This window comes from Pleurodeles waltl, chromosome 3_1 (assembly GCF_031143425.1).
Source record: "Pleurodeles waltl isolate 20211129_DDA chromosome 3_1, aPleWal1.hap1.20221129, whole genome shotgun sequence".
NCBI classification, from domain to species: Eukaryota; Metazoa; Chordata; class Amphibia; order Caudata; family Salamandridae; genus Pleurodeles; species Pleurodeles waltl.
Genome location: NC_090440.1, coordinates 668,038,497 through 668,056,943, shown reverse-complemented (window position 1 = coordinate 668,056,943; position 18,447 = coordinate 668,038,497). Strand labels below are relative to the sequence as shown.

The following is an 18,447-nucleotide window of genomic DNA, read 5'->3' as shown; positions in this document are numbered from 1 at the left end:
TCTTTTACATTCTGTCTGAAATCTTTCTTGATGGTGTACTATTACATCATTTTCAGGAGGCGTGAAGAGCGCCAGCGCAAGGTGCTGCAGGCACGGGAGCGTGTGGAGCAGATTGGGGAGGAGAAAAAAAGGAAAATCGAGCAAAAATTTGCTCAGATTGATGAGAAGAGTGAAAAGGCAAGTCGGAATAGAAGCAGCACAAGTGGTCAAAAGGCAGCTTTTTTTTTATTATATATATATATATATATATATATTTATATATATATATATATATATATATATATATAATTCTATTGACACTTGCTTAGAACTTAAGTGGTGGGAAGAAAAGCATATGATTTTGGAGTCAATGACCCTCTTCTCTTGGGTGTGATCTTGTTCTTATTCCAGGTGCGAGAGGATCGGTTAGCAGAAGAGAAAGCCAAGAAAAAACTAACTGCAAAGAAGATGGAAGAAGCGGAAGTCCGTCGCAGGCAGGATGAAGAGGCACGTCGGCAGAAAATTCAGCAAATGGTAACATGCACAAATGTATTTTTGAGGCTTGGGTTATGCTGCTCGGAAAGCTTCCATCCAGAAACGCTGCTACGACAACAGGCTTTATTGACTAAAAGCCTTTTGAGGGGAAAAGTTGCGGCTGTAGGTTGCTTCCACAGCTACATGTTTTGCATCTGATGGCTCAAACAGCCACACGCAGCTGTTTAGAGGGGGATATAATATAATAAAATATATATATATTGGTGGTGGTGTTTGCTTATGATTTTAAAAAAAAAAAGTGCTTCTTTGATAACCAATCTACTTTGAGAGGGGTTTCGGCACGTGAGGAGAAAGGTAAAAGTTTTATTTAGGACAAACCTGGTGGCTTTCTGTGTCCGATAACCCAGCACTGAGGAGGATTTATGCTTGCTGGCTTGGCTCCAGTATTCTGAGTATTTAGTACACAATATATTGCAAACAGGCCTGGGAAGGCATATTGATGTCCTCTACAGAGCAGTGTCATGCTGATCATTTGTTCCTCAGTCATTGTCCATTAGGATATTGGTTCCTGAGCTGACAATGTTGCAGCCTTTCTGAGTAACTTAGTTGATTGCTTTCTGACCATTAAGCTATCGTCTACACATTTACTGTCTCCCAGCCCCCTCCCCCCCCCCCCCTTTTTCCATGTGTAGCACAGGTGATGGATATGCCACAAGTGTATGTTATTGAAGAGCTTAATGCTTCATTCATGCGCAAATACAATTGTTTAAGTTAGCATGTTTTCAAAATCATGTACTGTTGGTGTCTATATCAATGTACTATATACAGGTTTTACTGGTACAGCCAATGCTTTTTAAGCTTGCATCTGGCTTGGAGCCTGCCCATTATTTAACTTAACTTTACTTACCATTTTTTGGCTCTGATGTCCTCTCGTTTCCTGTTGGTCACCGCCGCCTCCTGTATGTCCTGCAGTGGAGCATGGATCCAAGTTTCCATGCTCCTCCAGGTACATTTTACTGACCAAAAATACCCCCCCCCCCCCCCAACAAAAATCCATGGATAAAGCATTAAGCACTTTATACTCTGTGGCACGTACATCACCCGTGCTATCAACCTGTATTAAATGTATGATTTTGCTTTGCAAATTGCAGGAGCATTGTATTCCATATACTTTTTTGTGCTACCAACTCACTTATTTCTGAAGACAGCAAAAGGCAGTCGCTTCTCTAAAAGCGTGCTGCGTGTGAAAATGAACAGATGTGAAGGAGATGCATACCTTGCCTTTACCTAGACCATGACCATAAAGAAAAATCGGACTTTGGTGTTACTGTTCCCAAAAAAAATCTTAAAATACGTCAACAGAAGGATGACACCCTTTTGAGTGAGGATATATTTCCACAAACTATTCCTGTTCCTTCCAAGAAGAAGCTATTAGCAACTGAACTTTCTGGCAGCAGAGATGATTCTAAGAGCAAACTTAAATAGTGACCCACTGGGCATGCCTTTAGAATTCAGACTCCAGGTCAGCCAAGTAATACACATTTGAGATACTGGTTGCAGTTGATTTCCTGCAAAGGAGAAGGTAGTACTTCCACACAAAAAATGGAAAAAGATAGGAAGGCTGATCTATTGCCCACAGACGAAAGTCCAGTTGAAAATGTTAACAATAAATCTTGTCACAATGGATGATGAATAAGGAGGTGTCTAAGCCAGTGGTTCCCATCCTGTGGTCCAGGGACCCCTGGGGGTCCACGAAGCTGCCTCGGTGGGTCCTTGATTGCTTAGAAAATGTAATAATCTCAACAGACCCAGCTTTCAGTAATGATTAATTAGGGAGTGGGGTGTTTCCCGGATTCCCGTAATGATTCAGTGGAGTTCCAGGGTTCCAGTACTGATAAAGTGGGGGTCCACAGAAGTCAAAAGGTTGAACCACTGGTCTAGCAATCGTTGATGCCCATTTAGACCTCTGAAGTAGCAGTCTGTGCCAAAAAAAAATCAAAAGTTGTCTCTGTATGTGCTATTTCAAAGTAAGGAATAGCATGCACAGAGTCCAAGGGTTCCCCTTAGAGGTAAGATAGTGGCAAAAAAGAGATAATACTAATGCTCTATTTTGTGGTAGTGTGGTCGAGCAGTAGGCTTATCAAAGGAGTAGTGTTAAGCATTTGTTGTACATACACACAGGCAATAAATGAGGAACACACACTAAAAGACAATTCCAGGCCAATAGGTTTTGTTATAGAAAAATATATTTTCTTAGTTTATTTTAAGAACCACAGGTTCAAATTCTACATGTAATATCTCATTTGAAAGGTATTGCAGGTAAGTACTTTAGGAACTTTGAATAATTACAGTAGCATATATACTTTGGTCATAAAACACAAATAGCTGTTTTAAAAGTGGACACAGTGCAATTTTCACAGTTCCTGGGGGAGGTAAAGTATTGTTAGTTTTAACAGGTAAGTAAGTCACTTACAGGTTTCAGTTTTGGGTCCAAGGTAGCCCACCGTTGGGGGTTCAGAGCAACCCCAAAGTTATCACACCAGCAGCTCAGGGCCGGTCAGGTGCAAGGGTCAAAGAGGTGCCCAAAACACATAGGCTTCAATGGGGAGAAGGGGGTGCACCGGGGGGGGGGGGGGGGGGGGGGGGGGACACGAGTCAGCACAAAAAGTACACCCTCAGCAGCGCGTGGGGGGCCGGGTGCAGTGTGTAAACACGTGTCGGGTTTCCAATAGTTTCCTATGGGAGACCAAGGGGTCTCTTCAGCGATGCAGGCAAGGGGGGGGCTCCTCTGGGTAGCCACCACCTGGGCAAGGGAGAGGGCCTCCTGGGGGTCACTCCTGCACAGAAGTTCTGATCCTTCAGGTGCTGGGGGCTGCGGGTGCAGGGTCTTTTCCAGCCGTCGGGAAATGGAGTTCAAACAGTCGCGGTCAGGGGGAGCCTCGGGATTCCCTCTGCAGGCGTCCCTGTGGGGGCTCAGGGGGGACAACTTTAGTTACTCAGTCTCTGAGTCGCCGGAGGGTCCTCCCTGAGGTGTTGGTTCTCCACCAGTCGAGTCGGGGTCGCCGGGTGCAGTGTTGCAAGTCTCACGCTTCTTGCGGGGAGTTGCAGGGGTCTTTAAATCTGCTCCTTGAAACAAAGTTGCAGTTCTTTTGGAGCAGTGCCGCTGTCCTCGGGAATTTCTTGTCTTTCTTGAAGCAGGGCAGTCCTCAGAGGATTCAGAGGTCGCTGGTCCCTTGGAAAGCGTCGCTGGAGCAGGTTTCTTTGGAAGGCAGGAGACAGGCCGGTAAGTCTGGGGCCAAAGCAGTTGGTGTCTTCTGTTCTTCCTCTGCAGGGGTTTTTCAGCTCAGCAGTCCTCTTCTTCTTGTAGTTTCAGGAATCTAAATTCTTAGGTTCAGGGAAGCCCTTAAATACTAAATTTAAGGGCGTGTTTAGGTCTGGGGGGGTTAGTAGCCAATGGCTACTAGCCCTGAGGGTGAGTACACCCTCTTTGTGCCTCCTCCCAAGGGGAGGGGGTCACATCCCTAATCCTATTGGGGGAATCCTCCATCTGCAAGATGGAGGATTTCTAAAAGTTAGTCACTTCAGCTCAGGACACCTTAGGGGCTGTCCTGACTGGCCTGTGACTCCTCCTCCTTGTTTTTCTCATTATTTTCTCCGGCCTTGCCGCCAAAAGTGGGGGCCGTGGCCAGAGGGGGCGGGCAACTCCACTAGCTGGAGTGTCCTGCGGTGCTGGAACAAAGGGGTGAGCCTTTGAGGCTCACCGCCAGGTGTTACAGCTCCTGCCTGGGGGAGGTGTTAGCATCTCCACCCAGTGCAGGCTTTGTTACTGGCCTCAGAGTGACAAAGGCACTCTCCCCATGGGCCCCAGCAACATGTCTCTACTGTGACAGGCTGCTGGAACCAGTCAGCCTACACAGATAGTCGGTTAAGGTTTCAGGGGGGCACCTCTAAGGTGCCCTCTGGGGTGTATTTTACAATAAAATGTACACTGGCATCAGTGTGCATTTATTGTGCTGAGAAGTTTGATACCAAACTTCCCAGTTTTTAGTGTAGCCATTATGGTGCTGTGGAGTTCGTGTTTGACAAACTCCCTGACCATATACTCTTATGGCTACCCTGCACTTACAATGTCTAAGGTTTGGCTTAGACACTGTAGGGGCACAGTGCTCATGCACTGGTGCCCTCACCTATGGTATAGTGCACCCTGCCTTAGGGCTGTAAGGCCTGCTAGAGGGGGTGACTTATCTATACTGGCATAGGCAGTGAGAGGCTGGCATGGCACCCTGAGGGGAGTGCCATGTCGACTTACTCATTTTGTTCTCACCAGCACACACAAGCTGGCAAGCAGTGTGTCTGTGCTGAGTGAGGGGTCTCCAGGGTGGCATAAGACATGCTGCAGCCCTTAGAGACCTTCCCTGGCATCAGGGCCCTTGGTACCAGAGGTACCAGTTACAAGGGACTTACCTGGATGCCAGGGTGTGCCAATTGTGGATACAAAAGTACAGGTTAGGGAAAGAACACTGGTGCTGGGGCCTGGTTAGCAGGCCTCAGCACACTTTCAATTCAAAACATAGCATCAGCAAAGGCAAAAAGTCAGGGGGTAACCATGCCAAGGAGGCATTTCCTTACACAAACCCTACAAGATTACCATTTCAATCCATGTTGGTGTCACCGTTATTTATCACCATTATTTGTGTTGGCCCACTAATGCTTTTGTTGCTAGAACCAGTGCTGTTCATAAATCAGGTTTCACACAACAATGAAGAGGAAATTGAATGAGTCTTCTCATTAGAGGGTGAAGGTAGCCAGCATGTTACAAGTGCACGCCAACTGCATATTTGTTTATCTCAAAAACCTGTTTACAAAATACACCGATTGTAATTTTTCACCAGGTGGTGCATGTTATGATCTAGTATAACATGCCATAAACGCTCCATGTGCTCCAGTGGTCCGGGTTCCAAATTACTTGCTTTCTTCAATGCAGCGGGTAGTTACAGCATTTACATATGTCCACCACAAATGCCAAATATTGACCACATTCAACTAGCAAATGTTGCAGAAGTTCAAGCTATGCCTACAACAATGAGGGCTTCTAGTGCACCAAATACATTACACCTGGAGGTAAAGCTATCACCAGTGTGAACACAACAGGGTGGTTTTGTTGGAGATTCAGAGGATGATGAAGCTAAAGTTACCAGGTTGTGCGTAGCAAAGATGAGTCACATGTCTACCCAGCAAGGCACACGTCATTTGTCAGTTACAGCCTACACCGACGGATTCTGCACCGGACTATTAACAATATCATGCTTTGGTGGTGCGAGCATTTAATACATTTAGTCTATCTTATGCATCTGCAGAATAGACTTTTTCTTTATGATTTTAAAATGAAATCCCAGAAAACAATTAGAGTAGCTCCAATTCTAGACATCGTTGTGAGGAAGTGCGTCAGAACATAAATACCACATCAGTGCAGTGCTCCACCAGACAAAGAAAGTAGATGGGATACTATGAGGAAAATAATCAATGCACTATCAGCAGATGTTTATAAATAGTAAATGCATGTTATGGTTGACAGGTATCGTGGGCAACTCTTTGACATCTTCCCTTTTCTAGCGAAGTTACCGACAGAAAACCAGATGCAGCCCTTTGTCATACTGATAGAAGGCAGGTCGGCTTTGACCTCCTTACTCAGTTAAGACTCCTCCTTAATAGCTTTTAGACAAACTGCTGCCGTGCATGGTAAGTTTATATGGTTTGTTTTTTACTGTTGCTTGTTTACTCAGGGGTAGTTATCCTGGGAAAGGGCTGTTTGCTTTGACTTGCAGCAAACTGTGGATTTTGTTTACAATTAGCATGTTTAGATTTACCTTTAATAAATGGCTAAATCGGCGGCGAGGGCCAGAGTATTTTAAGGGGTGTTTTTTTTTTTTTTTTGGGCAGCCTACCCCACATAATTATAGATATATTGCATTTGCTGCAAAGAAACTGCACCTTGATTTGCAAATGTCACAAAATGTTTCTAGCTAAAATGGATGAAAATACTCCCATTTAATGTGCCACATGCTTTCTTTAATTTTAACCTAGTCACATAATTTGGCCCTCCATGCTACATCATCCTAGTAGCCCACACAACAGCTCTGCATAGTAGTTTTGGTGCTGTCAAGATGACATCAGTATTTCAATGGGAACCATGAAGTATATCCCATAAATTCACTGCAAAAATGTTTATACCACTGCATTTTGTATAATAAAGGCATGTAATTTATAGATTATGGATGGCTAGCGGTGAGTACAGGAGAAATATTGGTGAAACACTGCACACAAGCCTACCCCCAACCCCTGCTGTTGCATTATGGCACTGCATGGGATCTAGAATCTGATATAAAAGAGGTGCTTCATGAGAAAAATATAAATAAAATATATATATAAATAGAGATATATATATCTCCTAATAAATGTCTAATGCATTGATCAGGACATGAGCCAAAGAAGTGACCAACAAATTCTTTATAAAAAGGTTACTGACATGTAGAGAGTAGCAATGGCAATCCTACAAGGGAAGAGTGGGGCGTCTTCCTTGGATTTATCGGTCACAGGCTATAGAAGTAAAAAAAAAAAAACTAAGATTTCCACGCTGGTTGAAGGTCCATCTGATCCTGCTTATAAAGGTGATATTTTTGATAGCCCTCACCTAAAGATGCAGAAGTATGGCTAGACTTCCAAGCAGCACACTTAAAACAACATTGTATCCTGACTGAGTTTTCCTAGAAATTGAATGTTAAATACAACAGCTGGGACAACTTAGTGTCTTTAGGTTCCACCTTCCTTGGCCGGTGCTGTGTCAACCCTGAGCACTCGCTGTCTTTCTCTCCGAATTTTGGAGGTCCCCTCTAACTCTAGGGGATAACGGATGTGGCGTGACTCTGGCACAGTTTAAATCTCCACCAAAATCAATGTGTTCTTGTTCTTATCATTTTCTTACCAGGTCATAGGTGGAATCTGACCACATATTGGCTTATGGTTGCCCCGTCTTTGTGGACTTCTTGTTGCTTGACGCAGAGCATACCTGGGTCCCATTTTAATATACATTTGGTAGGCAGGCAATTTTAAACCTTTCAAACTGGAGAACTGGCTTGGGGTGGTTCTTTCCAGGCTTTTCTCCAGACACATCCTTAATATAGTGATGCTGCTCATGGCAAGGTCTGACCTAGAGGTTATTTCACCTCCATTACTTTGGATCGCTCATGAAGGCAGCACACAATTAGTAGCACTGGAGATTGATGGGGCCTGGTGCCCGATTGGCTGAAGTTCAGGCTGCACAGTGTACCAGTTTAAAGTAGTATGGCTGTTTGAGAAATGTTTAGTAGATGGGTGGTACACCACTCTGTTAACACTGATTTGCCAAGAAAACCTATCCTGAAAACGGGTAATGAATGCAACCTGTAAATCTATAAAAGATACCCATACTGATGAACTAATTACCAGTAAAGGTGCCTTTTTTTTTTTTTTTTTTTTTTTTTTCTTCCCGATAGAGGTTGGTGCAGATTTCGCTGTAGTCCACGTTGCTGAAATCAAGACTATTTTGAAGAGCGCTTTAGTTGTATCTGACTTGGGATGAGTAGCGAGTTCTTTAAACCGGCTAATTTGTGGATAGCATAATTGTTTGGGTTTTGTTTCTCTCATTGTGGCTGCGTGTATTTTTTTTTTTTTTTTTTCCAATAACTTTCTGGAGTTCAGGTCGTGCTTTTTTTTTCTTTTTTTTTTTTTTCTTACCCAGATGTGCATGGAGATTGATTTAGCCGGTTTTTGGCAATGTGGTATTTCTCATATAAATTCTTTGAGAACAAATGGATCGAGAGCCTCCGCCATTGGTGGGATTGCTGTATGTCATTGCTGGGACTAGAGGCAGAGTAGCAGTGCGTTTTGCTTGAAAGAAGTGATGACGTTTCTCTTGCGATCTGTTAACTTTATCTGTGGTAAAGCCTGCTTGGGGATAAGATCCACAAGGTTGATATTGATATAGTGTGACTTCCATCATGTGGCAGGGGTTGAGTGTGTCCAGAATGTGTGAGCCCGGTGGCAAGTTGTTTGAAGTCTGCTACTTCACTGTTGGGTAGGAAATAGGGGCCCCAGCAAAGTGGAGGTTTGTTTAACCAGGTGTTTGTCCTATGATACAAAGATTTGGATTGTTGTTTTGTGATTTCAGAGTCCAGGGGGCATCTGTGAAAGTTGGGGTAGTCTAGAGTTGACTAAGTTGATGATGTAAAGCAATACAAATTAATATTTGAAGATGGAGCTAGATATCAGTAGTAAGTGTTTGAATGCCACTGCTAGTTCTTTATTATTCGGGCAGTCATTAAGTACTCCTAGTGATCGCTTGTGTGGCAGTGGTATTCAGTCAGAGCCAGATTTGTGATCGCAGCTCAGATCTCAAATAATGGGTCCTAAATTATGATTGATTGAAAAACAACTTACAGTTGTTATCGAATGCTAGATGGCAAAAATATGTAGAGCATGTAAATCTATAGCACTACCGTTTTACTTGGCCCCCTCTGCAGGGTTGCCCCCAAACGTTTTGTATTCACACCTCCTGTTTTCTGAACCAGTTTTTGTTGGCTTTTGGGATTCTGCACACTTTACCACCGATGACCAGTGCTAACGTGCTTGTGCTTTCCTTTAAACATGGTAAAATTGGCTTACACCCAAGTGGGCCCCTTTCCTTAAGTCCCTACTAAAGAAGTGGTACTTCTTGTACCCAGGGCCTATAAATTGAATGCTACTTGTGGGCTTGCAGCACTTATTGTGCCACCCACTTAAGTAGTCTTTTTAAACATCTCAGACTTGCCCTTGCAGCCTGTGTGCAGTTTAAACTGCCATTTCGACTTTGGCAAAATAAACCTTTTGTCTGGCCTAAACCTTCCTTTTTAATACTTTGGAGCACACCTCAAACAGCCCATAGGGTAGGGTTTATGGTTTTTAAAAAGTGTTGGTAGGATGGACAATACTGACCTGATGGGAGGGGCTGTGCTGTCACCTACCACACTTGCACTTTAAAGGAGCAGCCTCAGCACACACAACTTCACACTAGCCTTGTGTGACCAGGGCAGGGAGAAGGAAATTTAAGAAGCAGATGTGGTCAGGCTTCTAGAAGTTTCTCCTACTTCAAAGCTGGCACACGGTATAAATATTGGACACCCAGACCAAATCTTCCTGACACTCCGTGACCTGTGGAAGACTACAGAAGGACTGCATTCTACTCCAGAGAATTGCCCTGCTGCTTGAGCCTGTTATGTTCTTCAGATGATTGCCCTGCTGCTACCAGAGGACTACCTTTCTGTTCAGAGAGGGGACTATCTCCTTGAACCCAGGTCTACTGGAGCAACTCCACGGACAGTTGGCCATTGGCTGTGTCTGAGTTACATGGGCACAAGATCCAGAGGCCTCCCTACACCTTCCCAACTGCAGCTTGACCTGCCCAAGCCCTGCTGACCTCTAATGGAGTGAGTTTCTGATCATGTGGTGCCTCCCCAAATCGTAGACACTTGGCTGGCAGTAGTTGAGCGTCTCCTGTGAAATCTTAAAGTTTGAACTCTGTGCCCTGCACATTGAGAATTCCACTTTTTCTGCTGGATTTGCAAAGTGTCTGTATCCGGCCCACACTCAGTTGTGGCTGCCCTGAACTTGTGACCCTGCCCTGTTCTGGCTTGACCAGATACCTACAGTTTTGCTTTCTGCTTCTTGGTCCTATTTTTAATTACACCTTTAAAATTGCATTTTTTCTGGTTCTTCTGATTGGATTTTTCTTTATGGTCCTATTTCCTTTATTAGGTTTTACACTAGGTTTCTAAATTGCTGTTGGATCTCTCTTGTGTTTTCACTTTATTACTATGTGTGTGCTGCATATGTACTTCACACATTGCCTCTGCATTAGGCCTGACAACTTATGTGCCGTACTACCAGAGGATTAAATACTGGTTAGTTTAGTGACTTTTGTTGTTTACCCTGACAAGGATTGTGGTTATTGCTAGAGTATAATTGTTAACCCAAAAACCCAATTTCTCAGAACTACATATAGTTATCAGGCAAGTAACATTTTAGTTTCTAGTACCAGTAGCATGCAAGGGCTCATGGGAAGTAAAACTATGCTTACTAAGGATGCACAACATTTCCTCCTTCATGACAGGAAGAAGAGGAGCGCAAGCACCAGGAACTGATGCAAAAAAAGCGCGAGGAGGAAGATCAAGAACGGGCTAAAAAGATTGCAGAGGCCAAGAAGCTGGCAGAGCAAAGGCAGGCAGAGCAGGAGCGAGAGCGACAGCGAGAACAGCAGCTGGCTGCTGAAAAAGACTTGGAACGCCAGAAAGAGCTTGAGCGAATGCAGGCAGAAAAGTAAGAGGGACATTATTACCAGCATGCTCACTGCCTGATCACCTCTTGTACACACTGGTAGGCCTCTAGGACTTTACTGTATAGATATCAGGCTAAGCAGTAAATATAAAGCTGAAATTTTCCCAACCATATCTTCTCCTTCCTACTCTTCTAACGGACATGTTGGACTTTATTTTATTTGGTCTCTAGGGAACGTGAGCGTCAGGAGAAGGAAAGGACCCTTCAGCTACAGAGAGAGCAGGAGAGAGCAGCTCGTGAGGAGGCTGCTGCTCAGGAAAAGGAGAGGCTCTGGAAGGAGGTTGAAGAACGCAAGAAAAAGGTGAGACTTTCACAGTCCAATTGGGCAGCCTGCTGAAGCAATGGTGTGCTCTATGTAGCTGTTCAACTATCTAATGTTTGTACAATTTTGATTCTTACTGTATTATGTATACAGTGCTCAGTATGGATTTGAGCTGTTTCAGAGGGCTTTCAAGTGACACTAAGGGACTACACAGGAGTCTAGAGTTAGTCTGGCTACAGGAATTGAATTTCAGTATGTGGAGACAGCTAAATTTATGCTATGGAAGTGCGCATAGAATATACCTTGCAAATGGCATTTCCCTTTGTAGAACTTTTTAAAAAGTAAACTCAAAGGCGTAGATCCATATGGCTGAGTCGGTAGTGCAAAGAAATCTTCTCTAAGCATCTTTTCAACAACCCCCTCCCCCACCACCACCCCAAAACATCGGAATTAACACCCTTATCACTTTTGTCCGAATCGAGGCGGGCCCAGGTCTGCCTTTTTGAGCTTTGGAATTCTGGGAGACATTTCAAGACCACTTGCCTCTACTGATTGCAACCTTGAGGTGTAAGGTAGAGCTCTTTACTTTTGATAGTTTGGTCATTGTAGTTTAGCATATTTGAGAAATTGATATACACCAGGGGTTTCCATCCTCTTTTATAATGAGGCGGGGGTGAACTGATGCTTGGAGAAGATTTCTTTGCACTACCGACTCAGCCATATGGATCTATGCCTTGATTTAATGAACAGAGCGGCAACACGATTTCACACCTCTTAACTTCCATCAAGCAGGCTGTTTCCTTTATGGTTTTAAGGAACAGACAAGGATATCAGTTTGGGTTATCCCCATTATTCATTACACCTGGAAGGAGGGGATGAAGATAATGAAGAACCCGGCTACTGGGGCTGCAGTGCCGCCTTGGCTAGATAAGAAATACAAGGACCCGGAAAATTCTCCTGCTTGCCTTACATGTCCTCTGAAACCAGAATCTGTAATATCACAAGCTGCGCAGCGTTGCTCCAAAAAGACTTCCGCTCCCATCTCTACACCACAAGACAGAGAGGGCTGAAGTGTGGATTATGTAGGCCAGAAGTTTTCTCTCATGTCTGCCATCGTAGTAGGGGCAGCAAACTCTCTGGGCCCTCCTTGGTTGCTACGATAGGCAGATGTGTTCTGACATTAGCAACCTCATAGACCTTATCCCTGATGACCAAGCGGAAGCAGCAAAGATCCTACAAGAGGCAGAACACACTTCCTCTGATGTAATAGATTGCACACTGGACTTCGCTCAAAAAGGCTTTCATCAACTGGCTGAAGCAGCAGTCCTCAGGCGCCAAGGATGGCTGAAATAGACAACTTTCAGGACGGAGGTCCAGTCGACCGTTTTGGATATGGCCTGCGACAGTGAGCCACTTTTTTGGAAAGCACACTGATGTGCTGCTAGAGGTGAAGCTGGGTACTGATACTGCTAGATCCCTCAGTACCCTGCAGTATAGGAAGCTGCCCTTTCGGGGAGTTCGTGGAAGAGGTTTTTCTATGTATATAGGACCTTAACGTCCTGAGCAGCTTCAGCCCATTTAAACTAATTACAGGCCAGCTGATTAGCAGCAGTACCGTCTGCCACCTGCAGCAGCCTGTACTAAACAAGGCCATCGTCGATACCACCTCTTCCAGAGTAGAGACCGTTTGTACAGAGCTTGAAAAATCTACTCCACACTTTGCTATGGTGAGTCGTATTTTATCAGGTCGAACTATTTTTAGAACCTACTAACCCCTTCCAGCAAGTTGACAGCAAACTGGTGTTCTGGTCAGTCAGAAACTGAATTAGCAATTAAGATGCCTTTAAATCTTATTCTTGCCACATTTACTCTGTTCAGAGACAGAGGTCAAAAGTTAGCTTGTCTTCCTGCAATTCAATTACTTTTTCTTGTGACTGTAGAGTTCCAGGATTTTGTAAGGTGAACTGTGTGTCCTGTGTGGAATGAAAGGCTGTTGGTATCCGGTTTTTCCTAACACACAATACTTATATAACCAAGTCAACTTTACAAACCTTTCAAAATATATTTCTGTAGCTTTGAAAGACCGTTTTTGTACTTTACTTGGTGATGTGTAAATGATAAATGTTCTATGAAACACAATTTTCACAGATAAAACTATATAGTGTATTAATCATTAAAGCTGCGAGTTAGTGGGAAGGTTTTTGAACATTTCTTGAAAACTTACTGTCTGTAAATGAGAGCGCGCTACCTAAGAGGCAAGTCATGGATCATGTGTACCCTTCATGTGGGCTATATGTATTATATATGGAGCAAACGTTTTAGTGTATTTATTCAAGCAAAAGGATTTTTTTATTTTTTTTAACAGCCGAAATGTGCTGAATTCACATGTTTGAAGGTGCACTCGTGTGAAAATGAAGAAAAAGGCGATTCTGTAAAATACAATATTTGCCTAGGATCACACAATTTGAGGCCTTCCGGGTCAAGTACATTAATTGGGTCGAGTAGATTATTCAACCTTCACTCCAACTCCTTCCCAAACTTGACTTACTGAGAAAAAAATCCTTCACCATGCTTGCAAAGGGAGCAATCAAGAGTTCAGTTTTCACAAAAGGCCATAGCCTTCTACTCCTGATTCTTCCTGATGCAAAAGAAAACTGTGAAATGGAGTCCTGGACTTAAGAAAACTGAACAAATTCTTACACAAGCAGTCATTTTGGATGGTCACTGTAGGAAGTTGGCTCTGTTTGCACTATATTTAAAAGTAAGGAATAGTATGCACAGAGTCCAAGGGTTCCCCTTAGAGGTAAGATAGTGGCAAAAAGAGAATTCTGATGCTCCATTTTGTGGTAGTGTGGTCGGGCAGTAGGCTTATCAAAGGAGTAGTGTTAAGCATTTGTTGTACATACAGGCAATAAATGAGGAACACACACTCGGAGACAATTCCAGGCCAATAGGTTTTTGTATAGAAAACAATATTTTCTTAGTTTATTTTAAGAACCACAGGTTCAAGATTTACATGTAATACTTCAAATGAAAGGTATTGCAGGTAGGTACTTTAGGAACTTTGAATTTAGCAAAATAGCATATACAGTTTTCACATATAGCTATTTTAAAACTAGACACAGTGCAATTTTCAACAGTTCCTGGGGGGAGTGCAGGTAAGTAAACCACCTACGGGGTTCAAGTTTGGGTCCAAGGTAGCCCACCGTTGGGGGTTCAGAGCAACCCCAAATTTACCACACCAGCAGCTCAGGGCCGGTCCGGTGCAGAGGTCAAAGTGGTGCCCAAAACGCATAGGCTTCAATGGAGAAGGGGGTGCCCCGGTTCCAGTCTGCCAGCAGGTAAGTACCCATGTCTTCGGAGGGAAGACCTGGGGGGTTTTGTAGGGCACCGCGGGGGGGGGGAGACACAAGTCCACACAGGAAGTTCACCCTCAGCGGCACGGCGCCGGCCGGGTGCAGTGTGCAAACAAGCGTCAGGTTTTCAATTGAAATCAATGGGAGACCAAGGGGTCTATTCAGCGATGCAGGCAAAGGGGGGAGGGCTCCTCGGGGTAGCCACCACCTGGGCAAGGGAGAGGGCCACCTGGGGGTCGCTACTGCACTGGAGGTCGGATCCTTCAGGTCCTGGGGGCTGCGGGTGCAGTGTCTTTACCAGGCGTCGGGTCTTTGAAGCAGGCAGTCACGGTCAGAGGGAGCCTTGGGATTCCCTCTGCAGGCGTCACTGTGGGGGCTCAGGGGGGTCAACTCTGGCTACTCACGGTCTCGTAGTCGCCGGGGAGTCCTCCCTGAAGTGTTTGTTCTCCACGTTGAGCCAGGGGCGTCGGGTGCAGAGTGCCAAGTCTCACACTTCCGGCGGGAAACGCAAGTTGTTTCAAAGTTGCTTCTTTGTTTCAGAGTTGCAGTCTTTGGTGAACAGAGCCGCTGTCCTCGGGAGTTCTTGGTCCTTCTAGATGCAGGGCAGTCCTCTGAGGATTCAGAGGTCGCTGGTCCCTGGGGAAAGCGTCGCTGGAGCAGTGTCTTTAGAAGTGGGGAGACAGGCCGGTAGGGCTGGAGCCAAAGCAGTTGGTGTCTCCGTCTTCTCTGCAGGGTTTTTCAGCTCAGCAGTCCTCTTCTTAAGTTGCAGGAATCTGATTTCCTAGGTTCAGGGGAGCCCCTAAATACAGGTTGTAGGGGTGTGTTTAGGTCAGGGAGGGCAGTAGCCAATGGCTACTAGCCCTGAGGGTGGCTACACCCTTTGTGCCTCCTCCCAACGGGAGGGGGTCACATTCCTATACCTATTGGGGGATCCTCTATCTGCAAGATGGAGGATTCCTAAAAGTCAGTCACTTCAGCTCAGGTTGCCTTAGGGGCTGTCCTGACTGGTCAGTGACTCCTCCTTGTTTTTCTCATTATCTCCTCCGGCCTTGCCGCCAAAAGTGGGGCCGTGGCCGGAGGGGGGGCGGGCAACTCCACTAGCTGGAGTGCCCTGTGGTGCTGGAACAAAGGGGGTGAGCCTTTGAGGCTCACCGCCAGGTGTTACAGCTCCTGCAAGGGGGAGGTGATAGCATCTCCACCCAGTGCAGGCTTTGTCACTAGCCACAGAGTGACAAAGGCACTCTCCCCATGTGGCCAGCAACATGTCTCGGTTGTGGCAGGCTGCTGGAACCAGTCAGCCTACACAGGTAGTCGGTTAAGGTTTCGGGGGGCACCTCTAAGGTGCCCTCTGGGGTGTATTTTACAATAAAATGTACACTGGCATCAGTGTGCATTTATTGTGCTGAGAAGTTTGATACCAAACTTCCCAGTTTTCAGTGTAGCCATTATGGTGCTGTGGAGTTCGTTTTTGACCGACTCCCAGACCATATACTCTTATGGCTACCCTGCACTTACAATGTCTAAGGTTTTGCTTAGACACTGTAGGGGCACAGTGCTCATGCACTGGTGCCCTCACCTATGGTATAGTGCACCCTGCCTTAGGGCTGTAAGGCCTGCTAGAGGGGTGACTTATCTATACTGCATAGGCAGTGTGAGGTTGGCATGGCACCCTGAGGGGAGTGCCATGTCGACTTACTCATTTTGTCCTCAGCAGCACACACAAGCTGGCAAGCAGTGTGTCTGTGCTGAGTGAGGGGTCCCCAGGGTGGCATAAGATATGCTGCAACCCTTAGAGACCTTCCCTGGCATCAGGGCCCTTGGTACCAGTTACAAGGGACTTACCTGGATGCCAGGGTGTGCCAATTGTGAAAACAGAAGTACAGGTTAGGGAAAGAACACTGGTGCTGGGGCCTGGTTAGCAGGCCTCAGCACACTTTCAATTCAAAACATAGCATCAGCAAAGGCAAAAGGTCAGGGGGTAACCATGCCAAGGAGGCATTTCCTTACATCCACAAAACAAACAGTGACTTACACGTCACAAATCCCCAACACGTAGCACCTGTGGGGGGGGGGAGACTAACCAAGTTCTACAAACAATGGGAGGAAATAACAACAGATACTTGGGTATTAGCAATTATCCAGCATGGTTATTGCATAGATTTTCTCAATTTCCCTCCAAATGTCCCACCAAAAACACACAATGTCAAAACAACACACAGACCTTCTACAACTGGAAGTACAAGCGTTGTTACAAAAAGAAGCAATACAATTAGTACCAGTTCATCAGAAAGGAACAGGAGTTTACTCTCAGTACTTTCTCATACCCAAAAAGGACAAAACTCTAAGACCTATATTAGATCTCAGAACGTTAAACACCTACATCAAATCAGATCACTTTCACATGGTGACATAACAGGATGTAATCCCATTGTTCAAACCGCAAGACTACATGACAACACTAGACCTAAAGGATGCATACTTCCATATACCGATACATCCTTCACACAGAAAGTACCTAAGGTTTGTATTCCAAGGGGTACATTACCAATTCAAGGTGTTGCCATTTGGGATAACAACTGCGCCAAGAGTTTTTACAAAATGCCTGGCAGTGTTAGCTGCGCATATCAGAAGACAGCAAATACACGTGTTCCCATGCCTAGACGATTGGCTAATCAAAACCAACACGCAAAAAAGGTGTTCACAACACACAATGTATGTTATCAAGACACTCCAAAAACTAGGTTTCTCAATCAACTACACAAAGTCTCACATTCAGCCGTGCCAAACACAGCAATACTTAGGGGCAACAATCAACACAACAAAAGGGGTTGCCACTCCAAGTCCACAAAGGGTACAAGCTTTTCACAAGGTAATACAGGTCATGTATCCAGAACAAAGAATACAGGTTAAGATGGTAATGAAACTACTAGGCATGATGTCCTCATGCATAGCCATTGTCCCAAATGCCAGATTGTACATGCCGCCCTTACAACAGTGTCTAGCAACACAATGGTCACAGGCACAGGGTCAACTTCTAGATCTAGTGTTGATAGACCTCCAAACATACACCTCGCTTCTATGGTGGAACAACATAAACTTAAACCAAGGGCGGCCTTTCCAAGACCCAGTGCCTCAATACGTAATAACTACGGATGCCTCCAGGATAGGATGGGGAGCTCATCTCAATCAACACCGCATCCAGAGACCATGGGACACTCAGCAAAGACAACTTCACATAAATCACTTAGAACTACTGCCAGTATTTCTAGCGCTAAAAGCATTTCAACCCATAATAAGCCCAAAACACATCCTTGTCAAAACACACAACATGACAACAATGTATTATCTCAACAAACAAGGAGGAACACACTCAACTCAGTTGTGTCTTCTAGCACAAAAAATATGGTATTGGGCGAGTCACAACCACATTCGCCTAATAGCAGTTTATTCCAGGGATTCAGAATCAGTTAGCAGACAATCTTTCTCGGGATCATCAACAGATCCACGAATGGGAGATTCACCCCGAAATGCTAAACACTTACTTCCAAAGATGAGGAACACCACAAATAGACCTATTTGCAACAAAAGAAAACGCAAAATGCCAAAACTTTGCATCCAGATACCCACAAGATCAGTCTCAGGGCAATGCGTTATGGATGAGTTGGTCAGGGATATTTGCATACGCTTTTCCCCCTCTCCCACTCCTTCCATATCTAGTAAACAAATTGAGTCAAAGCAAACTCAAACTCATACTAATAGCACCAACTTGGGCAAGACAACCTTGGTACACAACACTACTAGCACTCTCAGTAGTGCCTCATGTCAAACTACCAAACAAACCAGATCTGTTAACTCAACACAAACAGATCAGACACCCAAATCCAGCATCTCTGAATCTAGCAATTTGGCTCCTGAAATCTTAGAATTCGGACATTTAGACCTTACACA

At 44.8% G+C, this 18,447-nt stretch overlaps 1 protein-coding gene across 2 annotated transcripts in view; it reads left to right on the top strand.

Moving 5' to 3' along the window:
* Positions 1–18,447, top strand: part of INCENP (inner centromere protein) — an 88,380-nt gene that overhangs the window by 37,865 nt on the left and 32,068 nt on the right. For both annotated transcript variants that reach the window (XM_069223216.1, XM_069223217.1), the window contains 4 exons: positions 57–177; positions 391–513; positions 10,658–10,863; positions 11,053–11,182. In XM_069223216.1, the coding sequence (XP_069079317.1) occupies positions 57–177; positions 391–513; positions 10,658–10,863; positions 11,053–11,182 (580 nt within the window). The remainder of the gene's footprint in view (positions 1–56; positions 178–390; positions 514–10,657; positions 10,864–11,052; positions 11,183–18,447) is intronic.